This window comes from Corylus avellana, chromosome 3, assembly GCF_965113065.1.
Source record: "Corylus avellana chromosome 3, dhCorAvel1.hap1.2, whole genome shotgun sequence".
Taxonomy (NCBI): Eukaryota; Viridiplantae; Streptophyta; class Magnoliopsida; order Fagales; family Betulaceae; genus Corylus; species Corylus avellana.
In genome coordinates, this window is record NC_142492.1 from 6,315,258 (window position 1) to 6,339,395 (window position 24,138).

Sequence of the window (24,138 nt, forward strand, 5' to 3'; positions counted from 1 at the left end):
GTCCAAAAATGTTATATTGTTTTTAGGGTTAATAACATTTTTGGTACTTGGGTTTTAATGTTTTTATTTTTTTTCCCCTAGGTTTCAAAACATGACAAATCTAATACCTCAGATTTTGAAAAAAATTGAATCACCTCCTCCGTTAATTTCCGTTAATCCCTTACTAATGGAAGTCCATGTCATCACGTAATATTGTGACATGTGTCCAACTTTAAAAAAAAAAAGAAAAAAAAAAGGGTAAATCCACGTCAGTAAAGAGAACAGATCAGAGAGAAAACCCTTCTTTCCTCTTCAAAACCCAATCTCAAATCCCAAGAAAACCCACAAGATTTCTTGTTCCATTCGTAGAGAACAACGATGGGTTGAGCTAAGATTCCAAGGACGGGAAAGACAAAATAGAAGAAGAAGAAGAAGAAGTTGGGTCTTAATGGTGGCGGTGGTGTTGATGATTTGGGGAATGATCGGAAACTTTCCTTCATCATATAGACTTCGGATCCAGTCGAGCAAAATCATCTGATCATCTGGGTATGTGAGATTGAGTGGCGCGAGCACTGAGTCAGATCGATTGAGTTACTAAGGCTTTTGTGGTGGTGGTGCTTTCCTGGCTTTTTACTTTGTGAGCCAGGTCTTCCATGGTGTCCAATTGGTTCCAGATTTATGCTAATTCTTTTGTGGTATATGAACAAATTGGAGTATTCAGATATTGGGTTTTCAACCTTTTCAAAGAATTTTTTGCTTGTTGCAAAATGCAAATGTTAGTGCATATGAAGATGAACAATTTGAGAACACTAATATAAACAGATAACCAAAAACGAGAGAAATCATATGTTCGTATTTGTTTGTTCTGTTTTCGGGTTTCTTCTTATGTATGAGCACTTTGAAGGAAATCATATGCTTGTTGTTGTCTGAGCTAAACTAAATGGATTCTTAATTTAAGTTTGGCTCCTCACCGCCTATCCTGGAACACTGGTGTCCGATCTCAAATTCCTAGACCTCGACGACGAATGGGAAAAATTTTATACCAACGTGGATTTACCATTTTTTTTTTAAAAAGGTGGACACGTGTCACGATATTATATGATGATGTGGCGATGACGTGGACTTCCGTTAGTGGGAGATTGACGGAAATTAACAAAGGTGGTGATTCAGTCTTTTCCAAAAATTGAGGTATTAGATTTGTCCTGTTGTAAAACCTAGGGAAAAAAAAAAATAAAAACATTAAAACTTAGGTACCAAAAAGGTTATTAACCCTTGTTTTCAATGAAAAAACTGGTATTTTTTTTTTTTTTTTGACATGTCCACACAAAGGAAGGGGGTACCCCTTGGGGACAAAAAAACTAGTTTTCATAGAGGATTGAGGTAATAACGTGGACCATTCCAATCAAGAGTTGTGCTATTTGCACAAAATGCGACAACCAATGGAGCCTCTTCTCTACGAGATATCTGGTCTCGATTGTGTATGCAAACCTAAATTTTTGCTTGCCAAGTGACAATATAGGATGTTCAAGGCATTTGTGACTAAATCCCTTCTACTATGTTATAATTCACTCTCTCCAGTTTGTTTTTTTTTTTTTTTTTTTTTTTTTTTTTAATAATATTTTTAGTTATTAGTTATTTATATTTTTTAAATTGTTAATGAGTCTTTTAATTTTTAATATTACACATTGCCATGTGTTTGTTTTTTATTGGATTGACGTGGACTTCCGTTAATTTTATGGACGGATTTTGGACTGAAGTATCATTTCTGTTTTTAGCCTTAAGTGAGATACCATCTATAATATGACTTGAAGCGTCGTTCAATCACAGATACTAAAAATATATTTAACCCTTTTTTCATTTAAATTTTTTAATCTTTTATTAATATTCCATTTCTCAAATGAAAAAATTGCTAATAAACTTAGAACCTGTTTAGAATTGCGTTTGAAAAAGAAGATATTTAAGTCAAAAAGAGTTTTTGAACAAAAACTTCATTTTTAAGTTTTTGCTAAAAATGTTTTTTTGCCATTTTTAGAGCATGTTTGGGATTGAATTTGAGGGGCCTAAAATTGCTTTTAACTCTCAAAAAGCCCGTTTGAAGAAAAAAACACTCGTTTAGTAAAAAAATTAAATGTGCTTTTAAAGGTCCAAAAAGCCTAAAAATAGACAAAACACACTTTTGATAAAAGCTTAAAAATGAAGCTTTTGCCCAAAAGCTCTTTTTGACTTTAAAGTTTTATTTTTCAAATGCAATCTCAAACAGGCTCTTAAGCTTTTTGAACCTTTAAAAGCGTTTTTAATTTTTCTACCAAACGGGTATTTTTTTTCTTCAAACGAACTTTTTAAGTATTAAAAATACTTTTAAATCTATCAAAATGCAATCCTGAACGGACGCTAAATGGAAATTGTCCAAGGTGACTTGTCTTACTATACCCATGAAAGCAGGTGAAAGGTTTGTGTTGAGTGAGGCCTCTTTGATAAGCTGTCAATATCAAAACGAATTGCGATATTGATAAAGCGAACTGCGATATTGCAAAAACCCTTCAGATATCTCCCAAACGTGGGAAAAGTCGCGGGAAGGGTGCTTCAAAGCGAACTGCGACGCGTCTGTGGATGGAAACAACGGAAGATTGGGTTTGGTTGTCATTACTCGCGATCATCTGGGCCATGTTAGAGTAGCCCGGAGCATAACAAAAATGGGGCATATGAATCCCACGGCTGCTGAAACTCTAGCCATGTTCCATGGGGCAACGTTATATAAGGAATTGAACTTACAGAACGTCGTTTTGGAAGGAGACGCTAAAGTGGTAGTCTCAGCCATGCAGATTGGTCGAACGACGGGAAGCAGATGGGCTCACCTTGTAGAAGATGTGCGTACTACCCTTCAATACTGTCCCAGCTGGAAGGTATGCCATGTACGTAGATATGGAAATGCAGCGGCACATGGTTTTGCTAAGGCAACCACTCACGATGTCATAGATAATACTCGAATGTTTTCCATCCTAGAATGTATTTGTTATATTGTTTTGACTGAGCTTAAGCTCTACTAAGGGTGTTCAAACGGTTATAACCATCGGTTATTAACTATAACCGCAACCGCAACTGCAACTGACTTGGACGGTTATTGATTTTTAATAACTACAATCGCAACCGCCTAGGCTGTTATCGGTTATTTTATAACCAACGGTTAGCCGCGCGGTTATAACCGTTTTTTCTTTAATGTGCTTTTGGGCTTTTTAAGTATTTTGAGCATTTAATTTGCTATTTTTTGGTATTATTTTAAGGGTTTAAGGCGAAAATGTTCTAAAAAAGATGAAAAAAAAAATAAACACGGCCAAATAAATTCTAGCCCAAAAACATGGCTTAAAAAACATAGCTCAAATCCATTAATCCAAATTCAAATGAAAAAAATTAAAAGGACAAAGCTCAAATTTGGATACATATTACAAAGTACAAACCAAATGAAGGCAAAGCAAATAAATATTTATATTTATTAATATAAATATTTAATATATATTTATATTATTATATATAAATAAATGTGGTTATTAGTTATAATCACATTTTTCAATCCTTAAAATCACTAACAACAACCGCTCTGATCGGTTAGCGGTTTTTAATAACCGACTACCAAATTGGTTTGCGATTATCATTTATCGGGTTATAATCGGTATAATCGCTTGAACACCCCTAGGCTCTAGTCTTTTACTCCTTATTAATCAAAACGTTCAAATGTAAGGACGGGTCACAATCACAAATTACTCCGTTATAGACTACAGTACAACTTCTTTTCACATCTAAATTCTAAATTGGATGGCTTTAACATTTGGTCAAAACATAATATTTATAATTTAAGAGGCACTAACTCAATGGCCGGAATCACTCCGTAGAAGTTATTAGTCCTATTTTTCTCTCCTTGTACAGACATTTCAAAAAAAAAAAAAAATTCTGAAAAGACAAATCATTTTCTTTTTTGGTAAAGTAAACATTATATAACCTATAATACACGTTAGATACTTGATCAATGTCTCTTAAAAATTATTGATCCTCTATGATTTTTGTTAGAATGCTTTGACACTATGATAAAATAATTGAGAGATATAGAAGCGGAAGAATAATAGGGAAAGCGGAAGCACACAATGGACTACATTGTATTGATGTTATGATTGTGTTGATAATAAATACAAAGACCTCTATTTATAGAGAGATAAGTAACATAATAGACTAAGGAAAGGTAAACCTAGTAGACTAATAATACCTAAGAAAGTAAATAACAAGTAAATAACCTTAACATAATATTCTTAACATTCCCCCTATAAACTTGAGTTTGGGTAAAAGAAAAGGGAAAGAAAAATGAATTCACCGAAAAAGCTGCTTGTGTTAAAAGAGTTGCCGGAGTAACGCCATAAAAGTTGCTAGAGATCAATGAATTCTACTTGAATTGAGCTATGCATTTAAGCTGGAGCTTGGTTCACTTGGTGGTAATTTGACTTGAAAACCATATACTAGTAATAAAATAGTTGGCCTCATCTGGTCGAGCGGAGAGAAAGCAGGGCCGGTTAAAAGGGGCTTGTTTGGCCCGTAACCCTTGGACCGTCTCGCCTGGTCGGCTGAGCTAAGTAGGGAGAAAATGGCTGGTTGAAGAGGTTAATCATGCCTGAAACCCTTGGACTGTTGAAAGGTCTGACCCAAAAAATTCTCACTAGTAATGGATCAATGGCCTAGGAGAGGCTGCAGTGACCGGTGATGGCGGCATTTGACTAGGCATAAGTGGACTGGTTGAAAGGGGCCTCTTTGGCCCGAAAAAAACCCATGGACTTGAGGAAAGATTGGTCTGACCCGAGAGTGCCTACCGCAAGAAAAATGAACTAGATTGAACTGCATGAACCGACTTGAACCGAATAAAACAAACCCCTAAATTTGGAGAAGAATCTTGTTTTCTGCCATATAGAGATGCCAAAAACAAAAATAGACCAAAAATTTGAAATCAGGACGAAAAATTTAGTGGAAAACACCTGGTCAACTTTGAGTCCAGTCAAAGTCAATAGTCAACGATCTAGAGTGTATAAGTCAAAGTCAACTCTGGCAAGGTGCTAATGTGGCAGAGTCATTGACGTAGCCGTTCTGATGACGTGGCTTAGGGCTGATGTGGACAATACATGAAGTGGCATAGGGGATGGCGTGGAAAGGCTGACAGGACACATGTGCTGACGTGGCTATAATTGATGTGGCAGTAGGGCTGACGTGGAGTGCTGAGAGGATGACACGTAGCTTCTGAAAGAGAGAGAAATCGTATGACGTGTGTGTTACACGCGCCTCAACTGGCGGCAACAAATTGGCGCGTGACCCCACGCGCAGGAGATTCTACCGGCGCGTAAGGGCGCATCCAGTGTGATATGGCGGTGTTCTTGGTGGCGATGTGACCACCAGCGCTAGATCTGTGGAGCGGTTTGGAAACCTGGCTGATCCACCTGACATGGCGGCACGTGGACTAAGAGGAAGCACCTTATGGCGGCGCGTGAGGGTGCGTCAGAGGGGCTTTGGCAGATATCTCGACAGATCTGGACTCGTCTGGCCTTGATTTGTCGATTGGCGGTATCTTTGAGGTGATTGGAGCTTTGTAGAGGCCCATAAAGGAACGAATAGATTCTTAGGCGAGTCTTGCATGCGTGCCGAGGAACCCTTAGGACTTGTGTGGAGGCGCGTTTACTGACAGACAGAACCTTCTGGTGGCTCGTGTGAGCGCTCGAAAGCCTGGACGCTTCAAATCTCTTTGGATCTGTACTTGGCAGCGTCTGAACTGTCGGCGGCGGTAAAAGCGTTGAGCTCTTGCAAGGGCTGCGGCGATTTTGACACTATGGACAACATAAATTTTGAGCGGCGCGTGATGTAGGGCAACGAGACTGAAATTCGTCAAAAAGAAAACACCATAAAAGACAATTATTGAAGGCCATAGAAAAGTGGCTCTGATACCATGTTAGAATGCTTTGATACTATGATAAAATAATGGAGAGATATAGAAGCAGAGGAATAATAGGGAGAACAGAAGCACATAATGAACTACATTGTATTGATATTACGATTATGTTGATAATGAATACAAATGCCTCTATTTATAGAGAGACAAGTAACCTAATAGACTAAGGAAAGGTAAACCTAGTAGACTAATAATACTTAAGAAAGTAAATAACCCTAACATAATATTCTTAACAATTTTTAATTGGCAATAAAGATTTAAACTAGTTGATAACAATGATAAAAAAATCTTATTCAATTTGTGAGGCAATAGCTTCTATTTTTTTTTTTATTATTTAAAACTTCTATTTTTTTTTTTTTATAAAAAAAAAAAAAAATCTTGAGATGGATAAAGTTATTGGTTTTTAAAGCCATTTTTAACAATTTACTACGCCTAATAAATAAAAAGGGGAAAATAAAATCCCCTTCAATTTACCATTGCAATGTCTCTCAATTTTTTACTTCGTTCTATGTACCATTCGAGTTGCAGTGTTCCATTTTGTCCTAAAAATAATAATAAAAATACATCTAAAATCCCTCAAAAGACAAAAATACTCAGAAAAATCCCAAAAAAAGGCAAATAATAATAATAATAACCCACGATTTTAAAATAATATAAATTTAGCGATAAGTATAAATACCAAATAAATAAGGGAAAAATTTACTTTACCCCCGAAGTTTCAGGAGTTTTTCAATTCGAATTCAAATATTTAAAAATTGGCAATGTACCCCCTTGAATGTTTCAAAAATTTTCAATTCAGACCCTCAATTACTAATTTTCTGTCTAATTGGACAGAAATTATCCCACATGCGTCTCACGTGGGATTTTGATGCCTTCTATTCTAATTTTTTCTTATTAAAACCTATGAAATTACTTAATTACCCTAATTACAACCTATGAAATTGAGGGTAATTACATAATTTCATAGGTTTTAATGAAGGCAAAATTGGAATAAAGGGCATCAAAATCTCACGTGAGACACACATGAGATGATTTTCGTCCAATTAGACGAAAATTAGTAATGGAAGGTCTGAATTAAAATTTTTTGAAACATTGAAGGTATATTACTAATTTTTAAACATTAAAGTTTGAATTAAAAAACTTCTGAAACTTTATGAGGTAAAATAAATTTAACCCAATAAATAATTGGCCCCTTCTATCCACTCCACATGAAAAAAGAACAAACCAGGCTACAACTAGATCAAGATCTACAATATTCAGTTGTCCAATATGATAATAATTTAGGCATTAAGTACGAGATTTTATACAAGACTCATCTCGAATAAATAAACGCTTTGACATTACAACATTTATTTGGGCACGTGAATTTTGTACGGATTCACGGTTAAAGTTTAAATTATTAGCAATTTAGAGGATTAACTGGCCTGATCCCAATCGTGGGCAGCCAACTACCAGGTGTGTTATTGAACAATCATGAGGTGATATATATATATATGATATAATGAAAGTATCTCTTTGTCTCTCCGGTTTTTATTTCCTATTCCAACTTAAAAAACCCACCGCAAAACGCTCTCTCTGAAGCTTTTCTTTTACCTTTTTATTTCTTTTACACTGTAAACTCATAAATCAGCGCAACCTTCCCAAACCTTTGACTTGGCGTCTCCATGAAGCTTCCGCTTCTCTGAGCTCTTCTTCCAATCGCGCTCTCTGGAAGCTGTGATTTCGTGTGCGTCACAGAAACGGAATGGGCTGTGCTGGATCCTCACAGGCCAAAGGCGACGGTGCGGTCACTTTATCCTCTATCTGTCTGATTTATTTGTTTCCAACTCTTTCCCTTCTGTTTGGTTGCCGAGAAAACCGTCTTGGAAAATGAGTTCAAATAAATTCTCTTCGCAATTAATAGCTACAACCGTAATAAAGCTGAAAACCAAGTCAAATAGTTATTTCATAGAATTGCAGTTTTGAAAATTATAGTCAGTTTCTTAGCAAGCAATCGGAGCATCTCTTTAACAATGGTTGTAAATTGATGTCCTTTACTTCTGTGCTGATTTTTAGCTTGCGAATTGCTTGGTTCTGTACATTCGTTGCGTTTTCATATTAATGTTTCCACAATCTACATTTAGGCACAACCTATTTCACTCAATTGCATGCCACAACAACATGAGGGGTCGTTACAATCTGTATCGAAGTTTTTGAAGTACAGGTGCTTGCATGAATGTGGCAATGACATTTTTCATGAGTTAAAAGAGATTATGCACTGCCAAAATGTTTAAACCCTAAACATAAAGTCCAGTTGGACTAGTAACAATCACATATTTTAAGAAATGTCTGGTTAGTTGAAGTGCTCCAAGTTATTTATTTGATGAGAATCAATACCTCTAGTTACTAGTTTCAACCATTGTGTGTGAATGACCTGTGGTATCAGATTGACAGCTTGAATCCTGACTAATGTTAAACGTAAATCATAATGCTGACTGATATTCTAATGTAATAATTGGAACTTTAAATTGAAACAGGTACCGTGAAAAAGATCCGGAAGCCAAAACCTTGGAAGCATCCTCAGCCAATTACAAAGACTCAGCTCATGCAGCTGCAAGACGAGTTCTGGGACACTGCTCCTCACTATGGTGGCAGGAAAGGTAGTATTGCTTCAAAATGTATGGTTACTAAAGATCTTTTTTGAAAGCTTTTGCAATTATCTAAGGTTAGCATGCCCTACAATATGTGTTGTAAACTTTACAAAAGAGATATTAATGTAACAAAGAAATTACCAAACCCAGCATATGGTATCAAAACATGCTGCCACTACGGATGGAAAATCCCATTGGGGAAAGTTATGGCTAGAATCCCAAGAAACCTTTACCATGTCTTCAGGATATAATCATTCAATAGTGTTTTTTATGGGTCTCCACATTCCAAACACCTACTCATTCCAGACTCTTAAATCAACTTTCAAGGCCTTAAATTTACGAGCCAAAATAAAGCTTGGGGAGCCTTGAATGTGATAAGAATAGCACCACTGCCTCACCCTGTCCACAAAGCCTTGGCCTTTAACCTAACATTCTCAAAATTAAAAGATCTTTTGCCACCTTGAATATCACCACAATCAAGGACAATGGGGAAATGGTTTGAGCACAATCTAGGCAACCTTTTTGATATGAAAACGGAAACTCTTCTCATCCTGGAGAGATAAGAAACCTACCAATTATTGACCAAGAAGGGAATCATGACCACATACATGTCCCCCCTACAAGGGGAAGGTTAAAGGTTAAAGAGACCCTGCTCAAAAATAAAATCATAGAACTCATCATAGCGGGACAAAAACCAGCTTCACCTGATCTTTACTAGGAAAATGGGAGACGTTGAAGTCTCCCCTAATGCACCATGGGTAGAACTAAGCAAGCCAACCAATTCCTCCCATAATTACTTTCTATCACAATCGGAATCAGGCCCATAAACCCTTGCAAAAGCCAGCTTCACCTGATCTTTACAAATTGTGTTTTGTGTTGTACGCTTTATATGTAATAAAACCCCTGCATTCATGGTCTCCAAATTAATCTGTCAAGCAATGGTCATTGTAGATAGTTATACATAACCAAATATTATCTCCACAAAGCTTATAAAAACTATAAAAGTCAGGAGTGCCATGTTCTCAAAGATTCTTGTGAGTTTGGAACTATGCTCTTTTTATTTTCCTTTTCTTGTTTTGATGGGAGCTTCTATTGAGGATTGATTTGTAATTTTTGGAATTGTTTTTACCAAAAAAAAAAAAAAAGTTTGATTATTAAAAGACTAAGTTTTTCTTTTGCTTTCTCTTTTATGCTTTTCATATCCATTTATATGACATTCTTATATGTTTTTTTCCCCACATGGTCTTTTCATATCCATTTATCCATTTCTTGTTTTTCCTTGGCTCTTCCTTTTTGCTTCCAATTTTTACGTATTCCCCACTTTTTGTAGCCATTATTTGATGATTTCCCTTCCTACTCTCTGCAATTGCATGTGGAACCATGTTTGGAGAGTTATATATATTAAAGTATGGTCTTCAATGCTGTATATGTCTTTTTCAGTTGAGCATCTCAGCAAACGTTATAGCACTCTTACTAAGAAATAGTTTCCTCATTTTGCTAGAGTTTTGGGTTTCCAAATGGCTCCTAATATCTATTGGCAACACATATCAGCCAATATTTTCTATTGATTTATTTATTTATTTTTTTCAAATGCAACATGTTACACCTAAGAAAGTTAGTCCCACACCACATTGGGTGGGAGGATTGCTCACATTAAGTGGATAGATTATAAAAGTACTTATGGGTGTCAAGTCCCAAATTCGTTTCTCAATAGGTGAGACTGGATTTTATAAGTAGTTCTAGGGAGCTCCAATTGTAATTGGACTGGTCTTTTTGGAGTGATTGTGTATTGGCTAGCGCTTTTATGGGTCGTTACAATTTGTATTAAGAGTATCATAGTAACACCGTATGCTGTTGAAGCATTGCATGACATAGCCTTAAGGAATTGAGTGGGGGAGATTGTGACTACCAAAAATTAAATTTCGAAACTGTTATGGTTCTTAATAGGTTTTTTAAGACACGTTCATTGGGTTGTCCTCAAAGTTTTTAGTCTTCTAGAGTTAAGGATATGTATTTCAAGTGTAAGGAATATCACTTTTATAAGGGGTCAACATCTAATGTCTCTTGCACTAAGAATATCTAAGAAGTATCTAATTGACTTTAAGCACGGATTCAACATCTTATAGAAGGACTAATTGTCTGTTTGGTCATTGAGGGAGTCCATACTAGTTCTGTACAAAGGAGGAAAAAAAATAGAAAAAGAAAAGATTGATGGCCAAATGTTCCTCCAAACAATCATATTCAAAAAGAGAAGTCCATGGAGATGGTTTGCTCATGTGCAGTGTGGATCAATTAATATGGCAATTGAGTGATATGGTTTGATCTGATTTTGATTTGATGTATTCTCTCCTGTTTTTTTGCTATAACACAACCCATATTAGATTGATTATGAAATCAACATTGTCTTATGAAGAAGTCAAATTGAGAGTAGTTACAACCATATTCATATTGTTGATGGAAAAAGAATGTGCAACAATTTTCATAAGTTCTCAATGAGCCTCATTGAGAACTTATGGGACATATTGCCAATATTCATGTGGCAATTGGCGTTATAGATCAATAGGTAGTCAATTTATTCTTAACGCTAGACATGGTTATTTCTATTGATAAGCAAACGCTTTTTTTTTTTTTTTTTTGTGATAGTAATTGTTTTTTATCTTTTGGCTATTAAATACAAATATCTATTGGAGAAGATTATGAACCATTGAATTCTCCAAACAATGGCCATTTTGCTTTGCTATAAACCTATAAGTGAAAGAGGAGAAATGATCTGCTTTGTTGTAAAGTTCCTGTGATTTTCTGATGACCTTGTACCGTTGCCAAAAATACCTTTCTTATCCATGCATCCGTAACATATACATCTGAAATGTAATTATCATTTTCCTGGGCACTAGAGATTTGGGATGCACTTCGAGCTGCCGCTGAAGCTGATTTAACCCTTGCACAAGCGATTGTGGACAGTGCAGGCGTCATAGTTCAGAGTGCTGATTTAACAATTTGCTACGATGAAAGAGGTACCTAATCCATGTTGCTTCTCATTCTGATAATAACTTTTCCCCTACAAAAATCCCATTGGGCCATGTGGGGAACTTTTCTACAAAAGAAATACATGGCCACTTGAACTAAAGGCAGAGGGATCAGTGCCTTTTTTTAATATGGTGTGCCCTGGCATTTCATATTGAAAGCTGATTCAGTGAGCTTTTTAATGGAAATTCTCTTTTATATTTATGTTCTCTTTGTAAGAAGTCTTGCCATCCTGGCCTTCAAAACTTACTGCAGGTGCCAAATATGAACTACCAAAATATGTTTTGAGTGAGCCGACCAACTTGATTCGAGACAGTTAACACTGGAGAGGATACATAGCACCATTTGTGCACAGGGATTCAATGTAAATCATGTATATTTTTCTGTCATCCTGTTTCATATCTTTCACCATGTAAACTTTTTATGCCTTTCCATTTGCATTCACTTTGGACTTCTCTTAGTTTGCTGTAGGTTTCTTCTGTGAATTGAATGAGAATGCAACATCTGTTTGGTTTACTTCTCTTTTCTGACATGTAAAAATACACTGGGTCAATAGGTAGTTGTATTGCTTGTTTTATCATATCCTCTGCTTGAACCCTTCTCTGGGTAAAAACAATCATACTGCACATTAAATTACATTTTAGCACCCTTCTCTTCTCTGCTTGTTAACTCTTACTATTGCCTCCAAGCAAATTTCTCAGAGGAAGCAAGACTTGTCTGGATCATGTAATCTTTTGACAGATTAGGACTAATTTCAGTCATTAGACAATACCATGTTGAAAGTATCTTTTGATACTTTTGATTGACATATGTTAAAAGTATCTTTTGACATATGTTGAAAGTATAGTGAATATATTGTCACCATCGTTTCGTTTCAGGTTTCTTTTCTATGCTTGCCAAGTATCTGGTCGATTGGAGATCAAGAACCATACCATCCACAATTTTGTCATTTTTTTTGTGATCCAGGAAGAGTCATAAGGACCATTTTGTGCCAGCACTTTTTCAGTGCAACATGACGTTATTATGTTAGCTTTGATTTTATTTGTCACAGCCTAGGTATGTTTCTCCTTTTTGAAGGTGGAGGTGTTAGAGTTCAACTAGTTATGATATAAATCTGTGGAGCATATATAAAGTTGATCAAATATATAAAAAAAGACTGTCCCATTGACATAATGTTCAAAGCCTCGTGAATACTGTCAAGAGTCACCATTAATGCATTTCAGGGTTCCTCTATACTTGTTGTCACCATCATTAGGTTTCCTTTTAATGCTTGCCAAATATATTGGCGATCACAATGTTAGTGGTCCAGGAAGAGCAAGCACTAAGGACCATGCACGTTGCACTGCACTTTCTCATTGTCACATGTAGTGATAAGGTTAGCTTTAGTATCATTATTTTTTACCTCCTATACACTTGGGATTGAGATCCCCTCCAATTACTCAAAATTGGAGAATCTAATGTTATGAAATCTCACTCCCTTCATTTTAAATCTAATGGTCTATAAAATGCCAACTGCTTTTGTATAACCGAAGCATTAATTTTGATTTTAAGTTGGTTTTTGTTTTATCGAGGTTTAAATGATTTTATAGACCATTAGATTTAAAATGAAGGGTCACGATTTCGTAACATGCGAATCTCAAATTTTGAGTAATTGGAGGGGATCTCAATCCATACACTAGACGTGCATACTTTTACAGATCTTTCAGTTTATAATATAAATAACATAGGGAAAACTTCACTTACTCTAAATTGTTAAGGATTTTGGCAATTGTAACCTCAAATGATCAAAATTTGCAATGTCGATATTCTATGTTTCAGTCCCTTTTTAATTTCATCACTGTTAAGATTTTCTGTTAATTCTAATGGAAGATGTTAAAATGATTAAAATACTCTTGTTTTAAATTTTTATTTTTAAAAAACTACACATTTGATGACCCATGGCCATGCCGTAATTTCTTAAGGGAAAATTTGCATTTTTATAAATTATACAAGGTATAAGAGACATTTCACTTGGTAATCGTTTGATTTTACGCAAAACTCTAACGGCACGGGTGGAATTAAAAGGGGTTGAAATTTGGAAATTTGTCATTGCAAATTTTGATAGTTCGAAGTTATGATTGCAAAACTCTTGATAGTTTAGGGGTAAGTAAAGTTTTTCCAATAACATATTATTTAAAGAAAATGCTATTTAATAGAATGTTATATGATTAGGATGACGTGACAGTGAAAATTAGTCATTTTTATTTTTTATTTTATTTTTTTTACAAATCATTCTTGATCAAAAAGTTGATTTTGATTAACAAGTCATTCCAGTTATATATCAATCGCATAATAATTTATTAAATGAAATTCATATAGTTCGATGTCAAGCCTTAAAAGCTACGTATACAATTAATGCTATTTACAAATCATACACATTTTCAATTTTTTTTTTTTTTTTTTTTGGGATATTTAGTAACGACTTATTCAAAAAGAAATATGTATTATTTAAATTATTTGTCGTTCGTGAGATTCGAAGAATTAAAGGCTTGTAACTCCACAAAAAGCTACAAATATAAGCTGTTCTTTGTTGTTCATTATCTTGTGTAATCCGCTACGTCTTTGTTGAAGTGCATCAAATTTCACGCAGCTTTGAGGATGGCATGCTTATGTGCAACTCAGATGACAACTATTATTTTGGAGAATTCCTTGGTATTTTCAAGGTTTTCTATTACAAAATTAGAGGAGTACTCTATGGAGACCAACACCCATTAGAGGAGCTTCAAGTGCTAGAAAAGGGAGAAAGAGAAGCAAATAGAAAACATGGCAGCATCCTTGATTCTTAACTTGGCTTTTATGCTCTCTCTTCTCCTCTTCTTCTTCTACATGGCTGAAAGTCGAATTCTTGGTTGTAAGTTTTTGTATGACTTGGAATCTCTTTAAAGCAGGGCTCCTTTATGACCTATCCCTGTTGAGTAAATCCTGAATACATGATGCAGCCCGCAAGAACCGTTCATCGGTTGAATGAGGACTCGAACAGCCGATCTCGTGGTATTAACTAAACGAGTCGACCATTCAAATTAACCCTCGCGGGCTCTTTATTTTCTTATTTTTCCATCTAACATTAACGATCACTTTGAAGATAATTGTTGAAAAGTAATTAATGTGGTGGTGTAATGAAAAGTTGACATGGTTTTGCTTTGATATTGAAATCAGCAGCTCCCTCCCTGCAGCAAAATTCCACCGTGGGTTGTGATTTTGTCAAAGGTGGAGATACTGACTTTGGCGTTACACACAATTTAAACTTGAGTAGTACGGAGGCAACCTCAACTTTAATGCACTCTTGGTTGGGCAATGGCTTTGGGTATTGACGGAACACTCACTCAATTAAATGCCTGACCCACAGATTCTTCAAAGCAATTGGAAATTCATGGGAGAGAAGAGCTACTTTATCTTTCACTGGTTTTTATTTTTTATTTGATTTTATTATTTTAATTTTTTTAATACTTGCTAGTGGATCGTGTGATGTGTTACTATTTGCCATTGCTGATGGTGATGAAATTGTCAAAGGGTTAAATACATCATTTGTTTCTTGGTTATGTAATTTGCATTTTTTTTATCAAATTATTTTATGGGGTTTTCAAAAGTGACAAAAATAATCAGGAAAAGTACATATATCTTCTTCAAATAACCTCATCATATGGTATGTTACGTGTTCAGATCGCCACTTAGGATCAATAAAACATTGTCACATGTTCATTCTTACTAGTTTCATCATATCACTTTAAGAATAATTAAAAAAAGAAGGCAAAAATACAAAATAAATTAATTTGATTATACCACTTTGCAATAAGCTCCATAAGGTATAAAAAATATTATGAGAACTCCATGTGGAATGCAAAAACAACAAATAAATCCCTACGCCCAACTTTTATCTAATTTTGACATGAACCCTTAAATGCTATATCAGCACCAATTATGACACACCATTCGTACTAAAAAAAATTTATAAATATAGTCATACAAAATATATATATATATATAAGTAGAACATAAATAATCAAGTCACCTCCTTTGGCCAAATAGGGATGGCCAAGCCACCCCAAATTGGCCACCTAGGGGTTGGCCAAATGGCTAGGTGTACAACAATGTTAAAAGCCCAAGTTTTGTAGAAAGATATCTTCCAGGCACTCCAAAACATCCAGTTATGCTAAATGCCTTGGGTTCAGTGTGCTAGGATATTGACCACCAATATTACTGAACCAATGCTGTATATCTAACCAAAAAGGTATGACATTATTATTTATTTATTTTTTTCTGCTGAGCAATTTGAAGAAGAGTGGATGAGAATCAATAAGCATAATCCCACGCTCGCCTCAATATGGTAGTTTGAGTACTTGTTAAACCATCATCCTTATCCAAAAAAGAAAAAGAAAAAAAGAAAAAAGGGCAAATGGCATTTTTTTCCCAGAAAATTAGACTAGGTACAGTAGGCATAAAAGTGAGTGAAGGCAAAGAATCAATTTCCCCTTTAAGCAAAGACAAAGTTGCTGTAGCAACAACCTTCCTGCCCAAACCCTCCAACCAAAAGAAACCACCCAGATTGAAATATCTTGAAAACCTTCTAATTACATGAAGACTAGCATTTGAAGAACCATCAATTAAACAGCTCTCTCTATTCACAGTGGTATCTTCGCTCAAGTTTCTAATAGGTCTCCTCAAACCCTCTTGAAGAATGAAAGAATGTTGCCTTGCTTAGGATCTTTTGAGTTCCCTGCTTTCTTGTTTCCTACTTTGCCTGTTGGATTGGACGGCACAGTGTTTCCTATCGCCGGCAACTTCTTAGCTGCAGGAGGCCTGGATTTCATAAACCCAATATTTAGAGCCTATTGACATTGAAAGCTATCTTTAAGCAAAAGAATAGTATCGACATGAATAATCTAGTGCACTCACAAGCATAATAATAAGTTTGTCATAGATAATCAACTTAAGGGCATTACAATCAACCAAACTACTGCCTCAATTACTTGTTCTCACATATTGAGCACACAATTCCTAAGGGGTGCGGTAGAAAGAACTAGATCTACTCACAAGCATCTGACTTAAACACCTTGAATCTCTCCACAAATTTTATGCAATGGCTCCAAATCTGATTTTCCTATTTCATTTGTGAAGCCCACACTGCCTAAATTGCAACATCGGCAACAGCTAACCTCCATAAGATATGGCCCAACATTTTGGCTCCATTCATTCCAATTGCACAAGAACCTCGGCAAAAGTTGGATTTAGTCAGTAAGATGTGGTGTTCATCTTTAAGGCTGTAATGTCTAGTCCCTATAATCCAACTACATGCGTGATACGAAATGAATGAAAGGTGGACCAAGCAATTAAAAAGAAAAGAAAAAAAGTGATGGTTGACTATCCCAACCAAACATTGCATTAATCAATAGAAGCACAACTTGCAAGTTCTGTGTACGTGTATTTCTTGCAAAACATAAATGGAAAAGATTATGCATATAATTAACCTGTTAACAGTATTGCTGAATGTAGAGCTGTCAGATTTCTTCGTTGTACTACTGTCAGCTTTCTTTGCTTCTGCCTCTTCACCATCCCAGATTACCTCAGTTACTGGATCAAGAAATGAACATATAATTATAAATAAAGCAAGATAAAATTATGATTAGAAAGAAAAGCAAGAAAAAAATATAAATGAAAATGTATGACTAACAGAATTGGCTGTCGAGAGTTTGGTTTACAGAGGGCATTTATGAAAGGTTTGCAGAAGACGATATCTTTTTTCCCCCTTTTATTTTAGTTTATCAGGAGCACTAGTGTTAGACTGATGTTTTAATAAACCAATTAATATAGCGTAGGCTTCTATTTTCAAATATTAAAAGGTTTAAAATGTGCAGCTTTAAACTGAAAAATAGATCTTAAATCTTAAATATTAATTAGTTATCATAAGAGCAGCTTGCCAGTGCCAACCAAATTGAGAGTAGTGTACCAAGATGGATTACCTAGGAAAAATATATATATGAATTTACTTACGAAACATATCAGTTAGAATATAAAAGGTATCTTGAGGCTTTTAGGTTGATTAGGATTAGGATTAGGTAGTGAATTTCCAAAGGAGAAACAATTACTACCATGCCAAGTCATTTAATGTAAACAGGTATGCTTGGAAACTGAGGATCAAAACATGTGTGTACCTTCTCTTCCCCGCTCGTCAATCCGTGTCTTCAACACTTTTCTCCTTTTTGGGGAATTTGGAGCAGCAAGTGTCTCTTTATCCTCCTTATTTAAATCGCTTTCTGGAACACAGATTTGTACTTTCTCTGGAGAGGAAGTCCCAGCATTTGCGCCCTTGCTGATAACTGAAGAATCCTCTCCCAGTGGTAGGTTAGATTCTTTGTCAGTAACCATTTCTTCCTTGACCTTTGATTTATTTTCTATTTCCTTCTCAGAGTTCAAATTGGATTTCTCTGAAACCAAAATTTTGGAGCTTTGTTTCAAATCTAGAGATGATTGACCCTTTGGAATATCTGGTGATGCTAAATTGACTGCATCTTCATATTCATCTTCATCTGATAAATCAAAAACAACCCTCCTTTTTCTACTTCCTTCACCATTGGAAGCTCTCTTAAAATTGATTTTTTCACCATCATCACTGCTGCCACCATCTAGAGCTTCACGAGCACATATTTGAGCTTCCGCATTAGCTACTAAAACATAAAAGGAAGAAGAATCATTAATAGGTAAACAAAAAAGGTGAGCTAAGAAAATAATTATTGGTTGTAGAACAGTAGTTTGCATTCTAAAATTCATATCAGAAAAATATATGTTAGGACTGTTAAAGTGTTGATTAAATTTATCTCTTCCTATCAGCTTAAGTTTTTGAGATAACTGGTAATTTAACATGATATCAGAACCAAAGGTTTTGAGTTCGAACCTTGACTCCATCATTTACTACCCATTTAAATTAAATATTTTACGTGTTGGGTCTCACCTATCAAAATGGAGTTTAAGCCCACACGTGAGAAGGAGTGTTAAAGTATTGATTAAGTAATTAAATTTACTTCTTCCTATAACTTAAGCTTTTGGGATAAATAGTAGTTTAACAAGGACTAACACCTCTTTTATGGTCAAACAGTCTAAACTTCAAATTTTAACCACATAGGATAAACTGAATGGAGACCAACCTGTCGAATTTGCAATGACATTATTATTTTCTGGAGGGACACTAGGCTTTGACTTTGCAGATGCACGACCCCAAAAATTAGCCAATGAACCTCCAGTGTCAGAAGTGCTTTTACCATTCTGAACTTTCTTTTTCCCAGCAGGCAAGGGAGGGACTTTTTCTTTGTCTGCAGGAGGCTTGGTACTCTGACCATGAACCCCTGTGCCAGTGATTTCGCTTTCAGTATCTTTTACCACATTGGGAGACTGCAGACCAAGTTTTTGGCTAGATTGCTCTACTTTATAATGCTGAGGTTGAGGAACCGTGGTATTTTGATACACAGAACTACTTTTGGATTGCCCAATGCCTCCAGCAGTTTTGGGCAGTGGATTCGCAATCATACCAGGTGTTCCCTCCACATTCCGCTGTACAAAGGAATTGGAAATCCCACAGAATCTGAAGAAGCATTGCAGTAAGCATCAAGGAAGAATTAATAAATATTTTAAACTCATGCATACATCCACATAAATGGAAAGACTAAAATTACTACTAATCACAAAAAAGAAAAAAGAAAAAGAGTTGACCATTATTACTTTGATCAACCTTTTATCTTAATGCTTTCAAACATGAATTTTAAAAGAAACAAAGTCCAAAACAACTTTGTGATGTATATAGTTATGAAAGCAAAAGGGTATCCTGTTTTTGACCCTTACGGGATTTTCTTTGTTTCAGGTGGTTGGGGGCTGTTTTTTGCTGCATATATAGTCAAAGTTACAATTTGATGTACCATTTTAAAGGATGCTTTTCAGATATCCCTCTTCATCTTAAAAAGGAATGAAAGAGTTCTGGCAGGCTGCTAAGAGTCTCAATAGTTACAGTAACCACCTAATCTGAGACAATAAACAAATCCTACTAGATAAAAGTAAAAAGGCCATTTGCACCTTAAGATATGACAAAGAATGGCATGCACAAGCACGCATGTGAGCTTAAATTATAAAACATGCTAACCTGTTATCTCTCAAGCAATTGTCAACTGTAAAGTGCTGCTTAAAGAGCTCTTCAGCTTGTACAAATTCGGAATTCCAAAGTGCAGCTGGATCCTTTGGAATGCAAGATTGCACACTATAAACCTGAACTGAACAATTTCCATCAAATTCTCGTTTGGCTTCTGCATAAGTTCAGGAAAAATGCGCCCCACGTTAGCTTCTATTTCTTTATGTTGACAAAGGACCCTTATTCCATAATGAAACAGACATGGAATTCTCTATATTTACCAATAATACTGTTCTTCAATAGAACATCAGTTTTTCTTTTTCCATTCTGCACATGCAACTGACGGTTTGATTGTGGTGGAATTAGAAAGTGATTGTGCACAAAATGAAATTTGAAAAGTAACTGACAGTTTATGATTTCACACAATGATTGGCCAGGATGTAGTGACATACATTGAAAACTTAATAAAATGTGTTTCTTGAGTTAAAATAAGTGACTTCCTTAAGTTGACCTTGTGATTGTTTCAATTAATAATTTCCAATAAAAGCAAAAGAATCCCATATAATAGTAATTTAGTGCTTCGTGCATGCACAAGAAAGACTTGGTAATTAGCAATCTACATACTTGCACAGATAGACAACTTCTTGTTTAAAAGCATAGGCCAATGTGTGATATGTGTTATACATATGCCTAATCTCGGCAGACTAAATTTTGGTTGATGCAATAAATAGATATTTTCCTCACATAATATTGCCTTATCTGGCATATCCCACTTACCAACACCTATCACTTTGTGCTCTATAAATAGGATCCACTGTAATATAAATATTTAAGCAATTCAATAAACTATCACCCTGTCAGGCATTTCTTATGGTGGATGTATGTATCTAAGGCCGAACCACCTTAGATCCTTGTCTTCTTTATTCTCTCTTCTCCAAATACTCTTTCATACTATTTCTTTTTTCTTTTTTTTAATATGGTACCCGAACAATGACCTTGAGTTCAACCCTAACTCTATAACTTAATTTCCAATTCAAGTTAATATTCAACGTGTTAGGTCTCACTTGTTCCCCTTGCATCCGTCATACTCCCACATGCTGCCACTCAATTTATTTTCTCTACATTTCATCATTGGATCTGGGCTCATATGGTACTGATCTTCCAAACCGTGGAAGGATCATATAATAGAAAACAACATGTGCTCTAACGCGCCTCCTTAGTAGCCATGCGCCATGCACATCTTTTCTATTGTTTGATCACGTCTGACGCATGTCAAGCAACCACATGCTCTACGCGCGTCCAGAGTTCAATGCTCCTGCCAGTTCTGGGCCAAATTCAACCTGTTTTCTCTTGGGTGGTCTCTTATTCACAACTAGCCCAAAATCTTTAGACCAGTCCACAATTTAACCCAATCCACGACAACTTGGCCCATTTCTACCTGGTCTTGCTTAGCACAAATAAAGCTTGATTAGTTGGATTAGATCTGAGTTCGACTAGATCTAGATATGTCAGCCCTTATCCATTTATTACCCACAGGATCTGAATTTCCCCCTATCATATCGAGATCCAACCACAAAAAAAAAAAAAAAAAAAAAAATAGAAAACCAGCAAATAAAATCTTCCAAAGAAAAAAAAGAAGCCAAATCCTTTGATTTTCGCTCAAGTTTTCCCCTTAGAATTTGAGGGAGGATGTTAATATATAAATAAAAATTTGCCTTATATAATATTGCTTTATCTAGCACACCTCACCTACCAGTTTGTGTTCTATAAAAGGATTTATTGTAATAAGATATATTCAAATAATTCAATTAAAATGTACCCCTAATGGTCATTTCTTACAGTGGACATCTCTAAGGCTAAACCACCTCAAATCCTTGTCCTCTTCTTAATCTCGTATCAAAATATTATTCCATATTATTGATTTCATTTATTTTAACAATTCCATCATGTACTCTTGAACCAACTTAGCAAACACAAAAGTAGGCATATGCATGCTCTGGCTACTTGCAAAAACAATTTTATTATATATTTCTAATAAGGTCTTAAATAATTTACTATACTGGCGAATAATTTACATACATAATTTATTGTTCTTATATTTGAATTTATACAATCAAAAAATATTAACATTATATATAGGATTATCACTAACCACATATATAATGAAGCTTGTTGCCTAAGTAAGGGCATTATCAGTAAACTTCTCTGGTTAAAAAGGATGTGTAGACAATGCTACATCCAATGAGCACAGGGGTAAGGTAAGAAACTCCAATTGGTTCATTATTTTCTCATGCTGGCATGGCAATCACTTGGAAAGAAAGACATTATTGGAGAGAGAGAGAGAGAGAGAGAGAGAGAGAGAGAGAGAGAGAGAGAGAGGAAAGGAAGATGAACCCCAATTCTCACAAAGGCCCCAACTGCTGAAAAATAAAAACACATTTTAAACTTCTCTGGTTAAAAGGATGTGTAGGAATGCTATAAATAAACAACAAGCACAGGGTACGGAAAGAAACTCCACTTATTGCATTACTTTCTTATCCTGAAATGGCAATCATTTGGAAAGCTAGATAGTGTTGGAGATGAAAAGGTTAAAAAAGTAAATAAATGAGTATAGAGAGGAAGGGAAGGTGATAAGCGTCTGCAACACCCAACTATCACAGAGCTTCCACAACTGCTGAAAAAGAACAACACATTTTCTAGAAAAAAGTATGTGTAGTTCTGTGCTCATTCCTCAAACCGAGTTTTCCCATAATCACCAAATATCCTCTTGAATATCTAACCCCTCAAAACCTCTCTCTGATACACACTAATACACACTGAAATGGTTCTTTGAGCTCAAATTCACATGGGGAAAAACATGAGTTGAAACAGCAAGAAGAAACATACAAAGCTATAACAGATGATACTAAATAAAACTGAAATGCCAAAACAGGAATAGTTTATCAGCTTATATAATTAATGAGAAAGCTTCTCTGAGTAGCACACACATTTTTCTTCTTAGGAAAATGATTGATACTATACCCCCTCCATTCTCTCTCCCTCTCTTTCTCTCTCTCTCTCTCTACTTAAATAACACATTACAAAATGTCATCATAATAACAACCATAGAATAAAATGTCACCTGCAAGTTTAGGACTAGAAACAAGCCTTATATGGTAATTTGGAGGATCACCCTTCAACCAGCCAGACAAAGCATATACCACTTCCAACCCACTTCTGTGTTTTTCAACAAACTCCTGAAGCAACCTATGCATAGAAACAATCAACTATTTGTAAAATGGAAAACTGTGCAAACCCTAGACAGCAAGTCTACAAACACAGGCTTGATGAGGGTGGTTCCTACCTCTTTGCAGTATTTGATGGCACCAAATAATTGCGACTCAACCACTTGTAGGAAACCTGAAACAGAATGTGACATAGCGAAAAGGTTAGAATAGCATATCCCATGTCAAACTCAGAATTCTCATCTTACAAGCTCAACATGTTGAATGGCAACTGTCTAAAGTAGACTACAACAAGAATACGATCATGTGCAGTTGTAAGTAGATATTAATGTAATATCTAAACAAGAGAAGAAGAGTAAGGATCAGAACTCAGAACACAATGGTCTCTGTTCTTTGAATGGTAAAGGTCAATAAAATTTATTGATATATAAGTCTCCGATCTGGTCGTTAACTGAAAAAATTCAATTCCTTTTTCATTTATTTACATTTTGTAAATCTTTCTTTAACAAACCACCCAAATCACAGGTCTCCACATAGCACCAAATTCATGTTCCAAACCTAATCTCTAACATCTTTTCACCACACCCATCTTTCTACACCTCCTACATATACACACAAAATCTAGAACACTACACTCCCCAAGAAGTTGTATCGCACTAAAATTGAAAAGTTTACTTCAAAAGCGGCGAATTTATCAAACCCTTAGAAAATTAGCACCGCAGAAAAGGGATTCTTTGCAGTAATATCCCGAATTAAGAGCGTGAATTTCATGGATTAGGCTAAGATTACGATGAATATAGAGAAAGTGTTGCAAAGAGGACGAGGTTGTTACCACTTGAAGTTTGTCGGAGACAAGGGGCTCGATCTCTTCGAGTATGCCTAGGGTTTCGATTTGCGCCATACTTTTTTCTCTTCTCTTGCAGAAATAGAAGGACGAGAAAAATAGAGTATGAAAGTGATAAGAAATTCTTTTTTTTTTTTTTTTCAGTAAAAATAAGATGGTGATGAATTTATGATTAACGAGTTTCCCTCCGCAAGGGCTCTCGTTTTCCCGCCATTCTCTGAGTTTTGGGGGTTCCTCATTGGGTAATTCCGTAATTCTAGACGTATCCTTCGTGTCCTCCTCCCATGATCCCCGCTGACGTGGTGTGGCTTTGC

The 24,138-nt window shown here is 35.5% G+C and overlaps 2 protein-coding genes across 3 annotated transcripts; one reads left to right on the forward strand and one right to left on the reverse strand.

Annotated features, from left to right (window-relative positions):
- The first annotated feature begins 7,480 nt into the window (after positions 1-7,480).
- On the forward strand, positions 7,481-12,123 carry LOC132176022 (Ubiquitin domain-containing protein). The gene is made up of 4 exons (XM_059588129.2): positions 7,481-7,734; positions 8,470-8,592; positions 11,478-11,597; positions 11,863-12,123. Exons 1-4 carry the CDS (start codon positions 7,698-7,700, stop codon positions 11,925-11,927), a joined length of 345 nt encoding a protein of 114 aa, XP_059444112.1. The 5' UTR covers positions 7,481-7,697; the 3' UTR covers positions 11,928-12,123.
- A 3,965-nt stretch (positions 12,124-16,088) lies between these two features.
- Positions 16,089-23,959, reverse strand: POLD3 (DNA-directed DNA polymerase). Of its 2 annotated transcripts, none has more exons than XM_088514783.1 (8): positions 23,813-23,959; positions 23,100-23,155; positions 22,878-23,002; positions 19,772-19,931; positions 18,786-19,219; positions 17,796-18,305; positions 17,112-17,214; positions 16,089-16,443 (listed from the first exon to the last, which is right to left on the reverse strand). In XM_088514783.1, the coding sequence occupies exons 1-8, from the start codon at positions 23,879-23,881 to the stop codon at positions 16,305-16,307; spliced, it is 1,596 nt and encodes a 531-aa protein (XP_088370909.1). In that variant the 5' UTR covers positions 23,882-23,959; the 3' UTR covers positions 16,089-16,304. The 2 variants fall into 2 exon arrangements, with proteins under 2 accessions (XP_088370909.1, XP_059442964.2); XM_059586981.2 differs by having other exon boundaries at positions 17,796-18,308.
- Between the last annotated feature and the right edge of the window lie 179 nt (positions 23,960-24,138).

Coding starts and splice junctions, on each gene's coding strand:
- LOC132176022 (XM_059588129.2), top strand. CDS start 7,698: ATGGGCTGTGCTGGATCCTCACAGGCCAAAGGCGACG. Junction 7,735..8,469: donor CTCACAGGCCAAAGGCGACG/GTGCGGTCACTT, acceptor AAATTGAAACAG/GTACCGTGAAAAAGATCCGG. Junction 11,598..11,862: donor AATTTGCTACGATGAAAGAG/GTACCTAATCCA, acceptor AACTTACTGCAG/GTGCCAAATATGAACTACCA.
- POLD3 (XM_059586981.2), bottom strand. CDS start 23,881: ATGGCGCAAATCGAAACCCTAGGCATACTCGAAGAGATCGAGCCCCTT. Junction 23,156..23,812: donor TCTCCGACAAACTTCAAGTG/GTAACAACCTCG, acceptor ATTCTGTTTCAG/GTTTCCTACAAGTGGTTGAG. Junction 17,215..17,795: donor TGACGAGCGGGGAAGAGAAG/GTACACACATGT, acceptor TTCTTGATCCAG/TAACTGAGGTAATCTGGGAT.